Source organism: Vipera ursinii (assembly GCF_947247035.1).
Source record: "Vipera ursinii genome assembly, chromosome: 1".
NCBI classification, from domain to species: domain Eukaryota; kingdom Metazoa; phylum Chordata; class Lepidosauria; order Squamata; family Viperidae; genus Vipera; species Vipera ursinii.
This window is the reverse complement of record NC_139512.1, coordinates 159,241,481-159,256,935: the sequence shown is the minus strand read 5'-3', so window position 1 is coordinate 159,256,935 and position 15,455 is coordinate 159,241,481. Positions and strand designations below refer to the sequence as shown.

The 15,455-nt window shown below is 37.1% G+C and overlaps 2 protein-coding genes across 5 annotated transcripts in view; one reads left to right on the top strand and one right to left on the bottom strand.

The window, feature by feature from the left end:
- Window positions 1–3,281, top strand: part of GPR155 (G protein-coupled receptor 155) — a 35,069-nt gene extending 31,788 nt beyond the window's left edge. Inside the window, exon 15 of one of the 2 annotated variants that reach the window (XM_083348527.1) lies at window positions 1,466–3,281. In XM_083348527.1, coding sequence (XP_083204653.1) covers window positions 1,466–1,712 — 247 coding nt within the window. In that variant the 3' untranslated portion in view covers window positions 1,713–3,281. Of the gene's footprint in view, window positions 1–1,412 lie in introns of both variants that reach the window. The other variant, XM_083348528.1, reaches the window with a different exon arrangement.
- Window positions 1–15,455, bottom strand: part of SCRN3 (secernin 3) — a 20,884-nt gene that overhangs the window by 1,929 nt on the left and 3,500 nt on the right. For 2 of the 3 annotated variants that reach the window (XM_083348545.1, XM_083348544.1), the window contains exons 3-8: window positions 15,200–15,381; window positions 14,020–14,219; window positions 12,626–12,838; window positions 10,801–10,963; window positions 9,761–9,941; window positions 3,435–5,429 (exon numbers count right to left, since the gene is read on the bottom strand). In XM_083348545.1, the coding sequence (XP_083204671.1) occupies window positions 5,274–5,429; window positions 9,761–9,941; window positions 10,801–10,963; window positions 12,626–12,838; window positions 14,020–14,219; window positions 15,200–15,381 (1,095 nt within the window). In that variant the 3' untranslated portion in view covers window positions 3,435–5,273. Of the gene's footprint in view, window positions 1,558–3,434; window positions 5,430–9,760; window positions 9,942–10,800; window positions 10,964–12,625; window positions 12,839–14,019; window positions 14,220–15,199; window positions 15,382–15,455 lie in introns of those variants that run through there. The other variant, XR_014490724.1, reaches the window with a different exon arrangement.

Below are 15,455 nucleotides of genomic sequence, written 5' to 3'. Positions count from 1 at the left end.
GTCCGAAAAGAATCTGAACCAATTATGCTGTTTCTCAAGATCTTTGTCCCATTAGCAATAGCAATAGCCCTTAGACTTATATACCTCTTCACAGTGCTTTACAGCCCTTTCTGAGCAGTTTACAGAGTCAGCATATTTCCCCCAACAATCTGAGTCCTCAGAAGATGGAAGGCTGAGTCAACCTTGAGCCGATCAAGATCAAGCTCCAGGCTGTGGGCAAAGTTAGTCTGCAATACTGCATTCTAACCTCTGTGACACCAGGGCTCTTCTTTAGTTGGCTTAATAAGCATTTTAGGACCAAGAGACCCAAATTTAACCTGCAAGAGTGGACAAGCTGATTTAATTCTCCCTGAATTTCTTCCTTTTTAGATTGCAAATGGAAGGCTATACTATGAATGTTTTCTCCATAAAAGAAATATCTTGAGCTTATGAAACAAAACAAAAAAATTTAATCAAATGCCGTACTAAACAGCATTTACTAAAGCTCTATGTACTTCAGAAATGATTCAGCCGACAACTGCTCTGAAGAAGGGTGATGAGATTAAAAAAAAGCAGCTGTTATAATGAGTAGCAGTTGTATTTTTTCCCCAATTTCTGTAGAAACCTGGGGGAAAAAATAGATAGGCCCCTGAGCTCTCATTCCTTCCCAGAACATATTTTTAAAATAATTTTTGAAGCATGTACGGCCGTTGAATAGAGTATTTAAGCCTTTCACATGCTATAGATTAGGACTTTGCCTTCTGAAATAGAATTTGGTATGGTTATCATCTAAAATTAATTCTTCTACTACTGTACAGGTAGTACTTGATTTATGACCACAATTGGGAACAGAATTTCCATTGTTAAGCAAAGCAATTGTTAAGCGAGTCATGGTTCTTAAGTGAGTCACTGTTGTTAAGTGAATCGCCCTGTCATTAAGTAAATCCAGCTTCCCTTGTTGAAATTGCTGGGAAAGTTGCAAATGGCGATCACGTGACCCCAGGAGCCTTGGCAACCATGGTAAATACGGGCCAAGTGCCTGAATTTTGATCACATGATCTGGAATGCTCTGATGGTTGTCAGTGCAAGGAACCGGTTGTATGTCACTTTTGCCACTGTTAACTTAAATGTTTGTTAAGTCAAGGACTACCTGTATATAATTCCAATGGTAATTTCTGTGACTAAAGATTAATTTCAGATTCTAAGATTATAGATAGCAAACTAATAATAATTTTACACTAAGCCTTATATGTTTTCTGCATATCCTAGCTTTCATTAGATGCTTGCATGCATTTTGGCTGATTAAAAAGGCAATTGAGACCTGCCCAAAAGGAAAACATCTTTAATGTATACTTGGCTATTAGTCCTTTTAACGACCTTCTAACTATCATGCTGTCTTTCCTTGTTTCCCCTTGTCTTCATCCGACAAGCAGTGGTGATACGAGATTTACAGAACATGTGGGTGAATCCTTCCTTTGACATACAGGTGTGGCACAAAGACTGTGACTGGAGTCTTCTTCGGCTGTGATCTGGTGAACTGGCTTTTGGAAGTTGGCCTTGCCATGGACCGCGGGGAAGCTGTAATGTATGGAGAGAGGCTGGTGAAGGGCGGCATCATCCAACATATTACTAATGACTTTGAATTTCGGGATGAGCGACTGCATTACCATTTTACAGCTACGACAACCGCAATAAGGGACAGCCGAGGGAATGAAGACGCCCATGGAAGCTAGCCAAGACCAAGCCCTCCTACTCGCATGTAACGCACAGAGTTTGAGATCCTTTTGCTTAGAATGTGGTCGTGTTGATCTCTAACCCAAAGAGAAGTAGGTCTTGCATTCTGATGTTGACTAAAATGAGTTGCTTCAGGGAATTACTTCAAATTGTGAAAGACGCGTAACAGGCTTTGTACTCACTTTTTTTAAAAAAAAGAAAAGAAACCATAGTTTTTTTTAAAAAATAATAATTTTTCTTTCCTTGTCAGTACAGACAATACTGTGGACAAAGCAACTCATTGTTATCATGTGATGTGTTATTATTACTTTTTAAAGGGAACAGTAGATCATTTTGGCGTATGCAGTTCTTACTCTTGTTTTAACAGGGCAGTTCTCTTATTTGTACTGGCAAAATAACTGTGTTAAAGGATAGAACTGAGAAATCAGCAAATGATGTTTGCTGTTTATCCTGATTCTTATACGAGTAAGCCAGTTTAACCTTTAAAGCATACAGGTCTCTGTTTATCAGTCTGTTTGAATCTGAACTGAGATTTAAAGCACCATAATTGTGAGCTGGATTTCTTCTTCAAATATGTTTCATAATTTTTCCCCTTGGTTCATTGATAATAGGCATATGACTACCAAAAATGGACCAATTTATTTCACAGACTGCAATCAGTTGGAGTTTGTGGATGCCATATTTATTTTGTACTTAATAATACCAAATTAATATTTTTTAAATTGTTAAATTGTACTTGAGTACTACTGTTGATATGCAAATTAAAGAACTTGAATGGACTTCTTGTTAAATTTTAATTTTGCAATGCAAATTTTTAAGTATTCATAGAAATATGTGCTTGTGTGTTTTCACCATAAAAGTAAAGTATTTTTAAATATATATGTTTATCAAAAACTCTGGTAATTTTTTAATTCTTAAGCAGCATTATAGAATAATAAGAATGCATGAACCTTTTATTGGCCTTTTTAAAGTTAAGAAGAATCCTTAAATATTTTTTCTGAAAGTGGTTCATCAACAATATTGTTAGAAGAAGCAATTTGTCATGCTTCTTCAACTATTAAGAAGATCTGTTGATTTATCTTTATCTAACCACTATTTTTTTTACCAGGTGCGTGGCACATTTGTGTATGGATATGTTTTATATTTATACAAATATAGATTATATTTGGAAGCTGGGCTTATTAAAATTATAGCTGTTAACTTTTAAAGTTAACTCTGTAATACCCTAAAAATAATGAACCTTTTCATGTTCACACTCTTATGTATTCAGACATAAAGAAGTGGGGGTTTTTTTTAGTTTTATTTTTTTACTATCAATACAGGTGAATTGAAATACTGCCAATGTTTCTTCTGCATTGCATAAAAAAGGCTATCTTCCAAAATGAAAAAAAAAGGTTTATATAAAGTCTAATTTGTAAGTTGATCTACAGCTCAAATGAAAAGCATGCTGTATTACAAAACCCAATTATTGTTTTACACTGGGAAGAGTTATGGTGAAACATGTTCCTGAAAGTAGTAAATTGATTTTCTTGCTGTTCCAGTTACTCAATAAATATAGCTATCCTGAATTGTATAATATTCCTTGTTAAGAGTTGAAGCAAAAAGTTGCACTATATACTTTTCACTGCTTGTGGTTCAATTCTTAAAAGTATCCTTAAATTTAGGCTAGGTAGACTGTGTTCAAAGATCAATCTATACACTGGGATTATTTAAACATCATTTATTAAATAAATCATTTAGTAGGTTCATACAAACATTAAGCTCCAAATTAACCAGTTTAAATTATGGCTTAATATAATAGGTGGATTCAAGCTTAAAATCCAAAGTGCCATGGTATTCAATTTTAAGTTCGTGACATTCAGCTATAGGTAAATTGTATCTCCCAACATGGGAAGATGGCATTTTTTTCTTGATATTTTTGCTATTGTGATAGCAGTTACGTTATTTTTCATAATATCTGATACTACTAAGAATTTTTTTTGGTATGGGTGTAATTTCTTGTTAATTTCTTTGTTCTTGAATTCATCATATTTTTATATATACCAAATTGAAACACGCAACTAATTATTAATTGTGCAATTTTATTCACATGTTAAAACTTCTACAGTACCTAACTACCATAGGCATAAGATTGCCACCCGAATGAGTTTCTGCCCAAATTTAGGTTTTCAACTCAGGAAATACCCCCTCTTTAAAATTAAAAGTTAGATTTAATTCATTAGACAAATCAGTAGGACTTAAATGTTCCTATGACTTGACTGCATCCTACTTCATACCTTTCTGTATCTGGCTCCCGACAGTCCTCCTTTATTACCTGAAAAACGTTAATTTTGATTGTTTTAAAAAACCAATGTTAGCATTCAGCAGCAAAATGTCCTACTTACAAACACTGGATTAATTGCCTGAGCTTTTCTTTTCTTCCACTTACTGATGAAGAAACCAAAGAAGGAATGAAACCTGAACTCAACAAGGTCCTATTACCAATGAAGCTTCTCACAAATATTCACTATCACAATGTTTATATGGTAATCTTTCCCATTAGTTACAAAGTTTTGTTTTCTGCTGTATTAGCAAATTTTGCAGAAGTGCGTTGAATTATATTTGACTACCACCAACTTTAGATTCTCCAATAAAAATAATGTATAGAAGCAATGAAATGATGCTGTTCAGTGAAGCCTATTCTAATAGGGAACAAATGCATCTAATTTCTATTGGATTGTGAAACCCAGTGCATAATGATATTGGAAATAACATTAACATCCTATTCAAACTATCCTGATGTATCAAGTTTTTAATACAAGCTTTTCAGGACAGAATTTTTATTCTTTTAATCCTTTGTCAAAAACTAAGTCTGTATACCAATTCAAATTATATACAAACAACACTGTATATCTATTTTTATTTTTAGATTAAAGGCACTAGTGCTAACCATATCCACGTTTTCATACTTCAGCAATAGAACTGTATAGAAAGAAATGCTTCCTTGAATTCTTACAAGTTGTTTTCTTAAATAATTAAATTTGCATCTGGGAAGCCATTTGCAAGAAAATGGAAAATGTTCTGTAGTTTACAATCCTTGGTTTTCTCAACAGCCATTTTAGTCTACAGTATTTTGGGGTTGATTTGGTTAATACATATTAATTCCAGAATTAGTTATTTCACTTATTTGTTTTATTTTGCTTCTTGTCCAACTAGATTTTTAAATGTTGAAGTTGCTGAGAGCTGAGCAACATATAAATTATTGTTATTAACTCTGCTTATTAAATGTGTATGACACTTGGTCATTTAGTGTATGCAATACCAAACAAATACAGGCTGAAAATATATGCAAAGTAAACAAAAAAACTAGTAATTTTGAGGATGTTTTAAACTTTGGATGGCTGCATGTCACATTTTAAATTAGCAATTATGTTCTATTAAGGCTAATGCCAATATTTTATCTTCCAGCTAGCTTACTCATAATAAATGCTATTTGGCCAGAAGTAGCATTGTACAATCAATAAAGCAGTTTTGGAAAATAACACTTGGATTAATAAAAGGAAACAACTGCAGATATTTTGTCAGGCATATATACGTATTTCTTCTTCAACACAATCTGAAAAAAGATTAACTGCTTGATCAACATCCAGGAACCCCTTCTGGAGAATATGGTCCATCTCATCAATCTTTGTTTTCTCCAGTTTGTGGATCTGTTCCATGATCAGTTCAGCCTTTTCCTATAAAACATATTTGAAAATATAACCAAATATGAATCTTCTGCATAGCAAATGCTTGCTACAATTAATCTTAAATGAGAGTCGGTGTGATCTAGTGGGTAGAATGTTAGACTACACAGAGACCCAAATTATAGTTCATCTTCAGCCATAGAAAATCACATGCTGCCTTTTGTCCAGTCACTTGCACCCAGAAAAAATCCACTGAATTTACTTTATTGTTGTATTACCACATTTCTACATCACCCATCTCATTTACGTGATTCTGAGCACCATGTACATCGTTATGAGCTCCTGAATAAAAAGTGAGGTATAAATTAAACATGTTTTAAACAAGTAACATAATGGGGGAAAAGAGGGAAAGGTTTGCAACAAATGTTGAGTCTTCAAATAAATTATGAATTCCTTAATAAGCTCCTGCTTAAGACTCCATTCTATCTGACAAGCAGCCTCTTGCTTAACACTTTAAAATTCTGCGTTTTTAGGTGTTAAATGGTCAGATGTAAGGCTAGTGGCCTTGCACTTAAAGCAGATAGTCCTCGACTTACAGCCATAATTGGGACCAAAATCCCATTATTAAGCAAGGCAGTTATGTTAGGCTGCAGAATGGGACAACTGGTTGCCCCAAAGGATCTCACCCAGCGAGAGTTTCCTGGATCTCCCTTTTTTTTTTAGCTTGCAATCCTTCATATTCAAAGCTACACAGTTGCTCTGGGATATATGGAGGTATATACCTAGCATCTATCCACAGGTAGATAACAGATGATGACATAATACAAAATGTCACGAATCATTTCCTGTGCTGTCATTTGATTGTGCTATATAGTCTCAGTCAACAGGGGCTAACTCTGAGTGTAGGCCCAGCTTTTCAAGTGAAGGCATCACATTGGGAGCTTCGTCCTTGCTGAAAGTGCTGAGGGATCCCGGTAAGGAAACAGTTGGGAAAGGATGACCCAATGGGTCACATGCCTCCTAGATATTTAAAATTAAGTTTAACAACAGCAGAGATCCCAAAGGTACTTTTTCAAAAGGCAACTGGACTTTATTTTTCCTTTAAAGATATTTCACTTCTCATCCGAGAAGCTTCTTCAGTTCTAAGATGGCGGCACCTGGAATGGCTGCGGCTGCATTGGCTCTTGAAGGCGAATAGTTTTGGGAGGGATAGTAAGGGCTATAGGCCACATGATCAGGAAGATTTTAATGTGTTTGAGCAACATGGTAGAACTAAGGTAACATACGACCAACAATCTTTGCTGGCATGGCGAGTTGCTAGTTGTTTTGGAACTGTTGGTGAGACCGTTAAAAGTCGTTGGCGCTGTTTGAATTTGTTCTACCAGCAGCAAGATCTGACTGCTGGCCTAGTGATGGATTGTATTGCAAATCAGGGCTGTTTCCAGAGGAGGCAGAGGAGGAGAGGACCTGGAGCTTATGGAGCAAAGGAACTGGATAAGGCTGTCGGCAGGCCCAGAGGAAGAGAGAGAGGCTTTTGGAGGAGTTGGTGGCGGCGGCAGCATGCTCCAGGGGCGAAAAGAAGCAAGGCCTCTTTAAGGAAAAGGTGGAAGAGTCAGGATCAGAAAAAGGAAAGAAGGCGAGGTTGTCAGAATACAAGCGAATTTGAGGGCTAATCCACATGGAGCCCCATTTCCATCTGTCCTGTTTGCCATCGTTCACTCCCTAGAGACTAAAATAGACAATGTGAAATTTGAGCGGGCCCCGAACAAGGAGTATATATCGGAGGTGGTGACCCTTTGAGAGCTGTATGCAACGAAATTTCATTTTGATGTATGCTGATTGGTGTACATTCAAAGTGACAATAAAGTTATCATCCAGATAGAAGGCAAATAGGATGATGATGATGATAAAATAATAATAATAATAATAATAATAATAATAATAATAATAATAATAATAATAATAATAACAATAATAATAATAATAACAAGAAGAAGAAGAAGAAGAAGAAGAAGAAGAAGAAGAAGAAGAAGAAGAAGAAGAAGAAGAAGAAGAAGAAGAAGAAGAAGAAGAAGAAGAAGAAGAAGAGGAGGAAGGGACCTTGGAGGTCATCTAGTCCAACCCCCTGCTAAGGCAGGAAACCCTATACCATTTCAGACAAATGGCTGTCCAGTCTCTTCTTAAAAACTTCCAGTGTTGGAGCATTCACAGCTTCTGGAGGCAGGTTGTTCCGCTGGTTAATTGTTCTAACTGTCAGGAAGTTTCTCCTTAGTTCTAGGTTGCTTCTCTCCTTGATTAGTTTCCATCCGTTGCTTCTTGTCCTGCCTTCAGTTGCTTTGGAGAATAGCTTGACTCCCTCTTCTTTGTGGCAGCCCCTGAGCTATTGGAATACCACAGCTATCATGTCACCCCTCGTCCTTCTCTTTGTTAAACTAGACATAGCCAATTCCTGCAACCGTTCTTTGCAAGTTTTAATCTCGTAAATCAACTTTACTGCTCTTCTCTGCACTCTTTCTAGAGTCTCAACTTCTTTTTTATATCATGGTGGCCAAAACTAGGTAGAATATTTTAAGTGTGGCCTTACCAGGCATTATAAAGTGGTATTAACACTTCACCTGATCTTGATTCTATCCCTCTGTTAATGCAGCCTAGGACTGTGTTGGCTTCTTTGGCAGCTGCAGCACACTGCTGGCTCATAGTTAAGTGATTGTCTACTAAGATTCCAACCAACAGATAAATATAGGATATTGAAAAGCTTAGGACTCCTGGGATCCTACAAATTGGAAAACAAATACCAAATATTTAGTTTTTTTTTAAAAAAGCATTAAAGTGAAAACACCTCGATGGGAATGGGCTTGGACTATGTCTCACATAGGTATTAGAGGGGCATTGCCTTTTTAAGCACTCAGAGCCTGACTACCTAAGGGGATGCGTTCCAGCACACACTGAAATATGCAAGCTGCACTGCTTTTTGAGACTGATGTATTATTACGCACATGGGAGGTGCCCTTTTCCTGCATCATTCCCAGAGTCTGGAAGCCACTTATTAAGCAGCTGCATTTGGCTACCATTTTGTCTTTATAAAATACATTTTAAAAAACTACTTTATTTTTAGTTTGGTCTTTAGGGGCCAATGGTTTTATTGGTTTTAATTTGCCAATCACATTTTTCATTACTGTAACTATTCTTCTAGTTCCTTTGGGACAGGAACATTATTTATTTGCTTATTTTTTTAATGCTATTTTAAATTATAAATTGCCCTGGCAGTTCAACAGTTGTCCTAAAGTATTATTCAGATTAGGGCGAACTGGAGAGCAAATACCTTTAGAGCATTTTGTGCTGTTCTGGATAGAGTCTCTCAAAATCTATATTCTGATTTTCTAAAAAGTGTTGATGCTATTCCACATTCTCACCGATTACTATCTTCTAGCTGCCAATCATCACTATTTGGTGATGGAAGACAATTTTAAGAGGAGAATGAGAAATGCCATAAAGCGTATCCTAAAAGAGAAAACCTCTTATTCATGGGCCACATTAAATGCTATTGAAGGGCCGTACAGAAATGAAAAATAGATGGATGGATGGTTAGAAGAGAGAGAGAGAGAGAGAGAGAGAGAGAGAGAGAGAGAGAGAGAGAGAGAGAGGGAGGGAGGGAGGGAGGGAGGGAGGGAGGGAGGGAGGGAGGGAGAGAGAGAGAGAGAGAGAGAGAGAGATAGGCAGGCAGACAGACAGAAAAGACAAGAGAAATAGGCAGGCAGGCAGATGATAGACAGACAGACAGACAAACAGATAGACAGACAGACAGACAAACAGATAGACAGACAGACAGACGGATGGATGATAGATAGAAACCAGGAGATGAGAGAGAGGGATGGAGGGAGAGAGAGAGAGAGAGAGAGGGAGAGACCTAGAGACTCTATTACATGTTGGGCAGCCATATACGTTGGATGAGACAATAAATTTGCAAACCCAGCTTAAGTCATTGTAAATATTGATTTAACATATTTAATAGGCCAAGTTACTAATGGAGATATTACATGACTTTAGCACAAGCGTGGTTCATCTTTTGTGCAATTTCCACTTAAAATGAAAGGGCAGAATAATTCCTGCTCCTCAAGCCACCCCAGAGAGTGTCCATCTCTGATTAATTCCATCGACTTTTATCTAGGGCCAATTTGCCTTGACTGTTAATAGAACAGATTCTTGTGGATAGCGAGCATGAAGTAAACTCGTAGCATTTTTGAACACTATCCTCGTTTCTGATTTCTTGCACCTGACATTAACCTGAACTACTCGCCCCTGAATTTCACAGAATACAACAAACAAACATAACAACTTATTTTGAATTTCAACATTAAATCACAAGTCCAAGATCCACCCACCTTTGAGGACTCCATCATGGCAACTGCCTGTTCATGTTTTTGATAGAGCTCATGTCTTCTGTCTGGCTTTGTATGAAATCGGGGCTTCTTTTTAACTGGATCCTCAGAGCCAAATACTGGAGAGCTGGTTTTTAGAAGCTGGGTAATATTTTGCACAAAAATGAAAGGTTTAAAAACAGACCTACAAAATAAAAATGAAAATAAGCAAATATGCAAATTAGTTGCTACTTTCACATGCCAGTGTTACATTCATTCAGCATAAATTGCAGGAGAACTAAATTTTCATATCAGTTCTCTCAATCTATCACAATCTAGTTGATTGGGTGGAAAAGTTTCTGGAACCAAGAAGAGGCCTGCCCCAGCAGATAAGACTCCTAGTGTACTTTAAAAAAAAACAGAAGGTTTCCACCTAAAAACTAATGAAGCATTAAATGCCTTTCCTGTTGCAGAATTGGCCTTAAGATGAATCAGAATTTTTATCAGATTCTTTAATGCTGTACTTTGCTAAAGCTTCTACTTATCTTTACTTACACTGGGTCATATTTAGTACTTCTGGAAAGGTTTCAAGCCTTTTGTTTATAGATTATGCATCTACAGATTATGTTTATCGATTATGCAGCTATAGATTATGCAAAAGAGACAATCAACCAGCCCAAAAGAGAAAAAGATTCCAGCACCTCCCCACCAATAATGAAGCACTCAGATCAGCATAGATTAACTCCAAGGTCACCTTCAGACCAGCAATCAAGTAAGCAATACCCGAGTCAAGAAACTGCCAAAGGGCCATTAGTAAACCAAAGGATCCCTAAGACTGCCCCCACCCACACAGACATTAGAATATACACTGAAAGCAAACAGCACTTTTTACTAGCAACTAATGATGATACTTATCACAGCTAGGGTGATGAAGAAACGAATGTAAGAAAACAAGGAAGCTCAGAGAGCATCAAGGACCCCTCATTTCAAGCCTTTTATTTAAAATGGCAAAAATAAGGAAAGGGTTAATATTTGGTTCTTAGGACACATTTTATGTGCATTACCTATCAGGATCTGGAGTTCCAGTGAAGAAATGAATACAAGGGAGACTAGAATCTTGGGGAAGTATAGAAACCATGCTTCCTGTGGTCATGAAGGCACCTTCCATGTTAAGACCGCTTTCTTTATCTCTAAGAATTGCCATCATTGTCTCAGCTGTTATATTACCTAGATAAAGATAGGTTATTTGTTCAATACTGTATCTACCACCCATTTAATATTTATGCAAAATTGCTAAAAAGCAGGAATAAAGCAACTTGTATATTTTATAAGAAATGGCAAGAAATGGCAACACGGTAACTTTTTTCTTTTTCAACTTTAAATTTTAAATTAACTGCTAAAGACTTACCTGTTTACTCTGGCAATCCCTGGAATTTTTGTGCCTTGCTATATTTGTAATGGTTCATCACACAGCCAGACAGATGTTCAGACTGGATTTGTCTGATTAACGAGTTCTTCCCAAGGACCTGATATATGCTATTACTATTACTATTATTTAATTTTAGAAATATTGTTTTAAGCTTTTAATTGTGGTTTATTGTTGGGAGCCAGCCTAAGTATTGTGAAGTGATAGTACAAGGAGTACCTCTGAATAAATAAATGTGCTTGGTATCTTTTTCTCAAATGAGAGGATATGAAAAGCACCATTTTGTCTCCACTTTTAACAAAAAAATATTGGATCACAGTTTCTGTTGTAGAGAAGAGAAGTCAAATGGGCTTCTGGTGAGAGTTATGCAGAGAAAAAGGTAACAAAAAAAATCCTGCAGGAAAAAGTAAGTAGAGCAAAACAGGAAAATATAAGAGAGCAAGGTGGAGAAAGAGGTGTTCCATGAAAATGAGAGATGAAGCAGAAGGCAAGAAAGAAGAGCAGAAGAAGAAAGAAGAAAGAAGAAAGAAAGAAGAAAGAAAGAAGAAAGAAGAAAGAAGAAAGAAGAAAGAAGAAAGAAGAAAGAAGAAGAAGAAGAAGAAGAAGAAGAAGAAGAAGAAGAAGAAGAAGAAGAAGAAGAAGAAGAAGAAGAAGAAGAAGAAGTAGTCACAGTATATATGCACATGATCAAGAGTTGGGTGCAGGCTGGAGATTAGACACTGTCTTGAAATAATCAGCGAAATCTCTGATCTCAGGCATCTGTAAATCTAAAAAAACCCACTTTCTTTGCATGGTGACAGTCACTTTTCCAATCTAGATTTTCAGCATATCTTCCTGTAAATTCAGTAACCATTTTAAAATAGTAATTGCAGTATTTAAAGCAATGCCTTTGTAACAATTTTAGAAGATTTCCTCTTAAATACATGAAAATAAAATCTTTAGAGACCAGGGAGGTTTACAGCAATGATTTTCTCTCAACTAAGTTTTAAAAAAAAACTCCTGAATTGACTGATCACTTGATCACCCGGTGTGACTTAAAAGTGGTTCAGGTTAAGTACCTGAAAAATAGGGATTTAGCCGAAATATACTAATAGAACTCCAAAACATCCTTAACCTTAAACAAGCATTAAAAAGATGTTCAGCACGAAGAACCTTCTATTCTGCCAATGAATGAAATTTGCATGATTACAGGACAATCATACAGGCAAGGAATCCCCAGCAAAATGAATATTGAAACAGAAGGGTGCAACTCTGATTGACTTTTTTCCCCTTTTTTTAAAAGCACACATTCCAATTTGTGTGTTGAAGCTGATAGTAGCAAGGGAGAAAATCTGACCTTTAAAGCTTCAAAGAAGAAATATTTCAAAGTTGTGTGTCTCAGCCATATCCCTCCATTAAGCACTACATCCAAATCCAACTATAAAATGGCAGCTATAAGATCTTCTATAACTTAACAGAGGTACCTGCATATTTCTTCAGTAGTTTATAGCCTTCACAGTATCTGCCACTTGCAGTTGTCATTCTGGCAGTATTTACATATGAGTATGTGGCAGCAAAATCAAATACTTCTTTACCATCCCACCAGCCTTTGCTTAAAGCATAATTCCTTAGCTCTGGATGTTCACGGTCAATTTTTGTTGTGATGGTTAGCTGGTTGGAAATATTCCGCGTTCCTTCTGTTTAAAAGCGAAAGGAAAACAAGCTATTACACTTCTAAATGTTTCTGCCCCAAGCTGACCTACTTAAAAATTATTAAAGTGAGATGTCTAAATTTACTGTTAGAAATTTGGGAAGAAGCTAAATCCCACAATATGAATGTTCGACTGCTTCTTGACCCACTCCTTCCTCAATTGCAATAATTATACTTGGCCATAAAAAAAAACACATTGGGCCAATTATAAACTAGACTTTTTCTCCCAGCTAAAACTAAATAACCAACGAATATCACTTTAAGCATTAGCACTAACTGAACACCATGACTGGAAAAAAAGAAATTAAGCACACGATCAGAAGAAAGCAGCCAGGTCTTGGCAATTGAAATGGGTGCCAGTTTTTAATACAATGCTGAGATTTTTCATTATAACTGTTCACCAACTTTTTTTTTTTAAAAAAAGATGAGGATAAGGCATGTTGCAAGGAACTGCTAATTCCGCCCCCCCCCCCCCATTTGCCTCAGAAGATCACGGGATGTATCGGCAAAAAGAATCATTTCTAAAATGTTTTCCTTTTTCTCACCCATTCTTTTTCTTCAGTGCTGAAGAAATCTGAAGAAAGGGAAGTAAGTTGCCGCAGAAGCCTTTCAGGCTTAAATGAGGATTATAGCTGCTTTTTATTTTTAAAGGTTCTGCTGGCAGAGAATCCAGATTGTAACTGAGCTGAAACAGGCTTGCTTTCTGTAAAAACTGTAATAGCATTAGTGACATCACTTTTACCAGGATAGCACTGGAGGAAGGGAGGGAGGGAGGGAGGGAGGGAGGGAGGGAAGGAGAGAGAGAGGGAGGGAGAGAGAGAACTGTGTGTAAGTAAATAGGTAGGTAGACAGACAGATGATAGATTAGATCAGGGGTGCCAAACTCCCTGTGTCATATGACATGTTGCAATGTATTGCGACTTTTTTTCCCTTGCCAGAGCTGGGGTGAGTGCAGTTTCCATGTGACACATCCGACAGTTTGACACCCTGGATTAGATGATAGATGGTACTGTAGAGGATAGATATAGACAGACAGAAAGACAGACAGATATAGAGGATGGATGGATGGATGGATGGATGGATGGATGGATGGATGGATGGACAGGCAGACAGACAGACATTGTCCACTGAGAAGTCTTAAAACTGAATAAAGGTTATTATTCATACCTTTTACTTTCTCAGCAGCCCAGTGCTTTCCAGATGTTTCCAGAATCCAAGCTTCTTTTCTGTCCGCTATCAAAAAGCTGTTATGGTAGGTAAATGTCATCTGACTCTCCATACAGTTTCCACCTTGATTATACTTGTCCACCAATTCAACAATAACACGGACAGCTTTTTCTGCAGTATCTGCTCTTTCAAGTCCAAGCCTAAAATCAAATCAAAGGGTTTAGCATTCTGTAACTTTCTTCAACTTCAAAAAACAGAATTTGAACATGCTCATTTATTTCTCAATCTGGGCTCGTGTTCAGAACCTTAAAACAAAGTTTTTGGGATGAAAACTATCACACAGACTTAACAAAACATCCTAGCAACTACAAAACTGCAATGACATAGGTGCCATTTGTCTGTTTGTGCATGCCAAACTTTCCTACCGACATCCTCGAACTGGTAGGCTGTCCATAGGGCAGGGGTAGGCAACCTTGGCTCTTTTATGACTCGTGGACTTCAACTCCCAGAATTCAGATTTTATGAACTACAAGTGACTTATGACCACAATTAGGAGTGGAACTTCTGTTGCTAAGTGATCTAGCTGTTAAGTGAATCATGGCTGATTTTACGACCTTTTTTTGTTGTAGCTGTTAAGCAAGTCACTGCGGTCATTAAGGGAATCCAACTTCCCCATTGACTTTTCTTATCAGAAGTACCTGGGAAAGTCACAAAGGGTGATCATGTGGCCCTAGGATACTGCAACTGCATAAATACATTCTGACTGCTAAGTGCCCACATTTTTGATCATGTGACTGTGAACCCTCTGAAAGTTGCCAATGTGCGGGACGGTTGCAAGTCATTTTTTTCAGCACTGTCATAACTTCCAAGTGGCCATTAAATGAATGGTCATGGGTCAATAACCACCTCTAGTGTCTTGTAACTTTCATCATTTCTGGACCAGGTCAAAGTAGTTCCTTTGTCTAAAATGATTGTAGTTTGTAGTTTTTCATTTTAGCAGCACAATTCTGCATTAAGCCCCCATTTACCCATAAACTCTCCAGATCAAATTTTAGCATCATTTATTTACCATCTCATACAGTAGTTTCCAGAGATGGCTGTTTGACCAAGCACCACAAGTATAAACAACAAACTACTTTCCATTTGGTTTCACATCTTATCCAGCAGACTTAATGACAACCTGACAAGGTCCATGCCCAGGAGTGCTTCATCACCGCAGACTTCTTCTTTTCCCCATACGGCTTCATTCCCAATGCAGACTCCACATTCATTGGCTCCCATTTCAGCACCCCATAGCCAGGATGGACGGCTCAGGACAACTCCATACGTTTTTGGTACTTGTTCGATTTCTATATAAGTACACTGCAGTAATGATAATTTCAAAAATATTTTAGGAATTACTTTTTAAATCACATACAACAGATTCAGTACTTCCC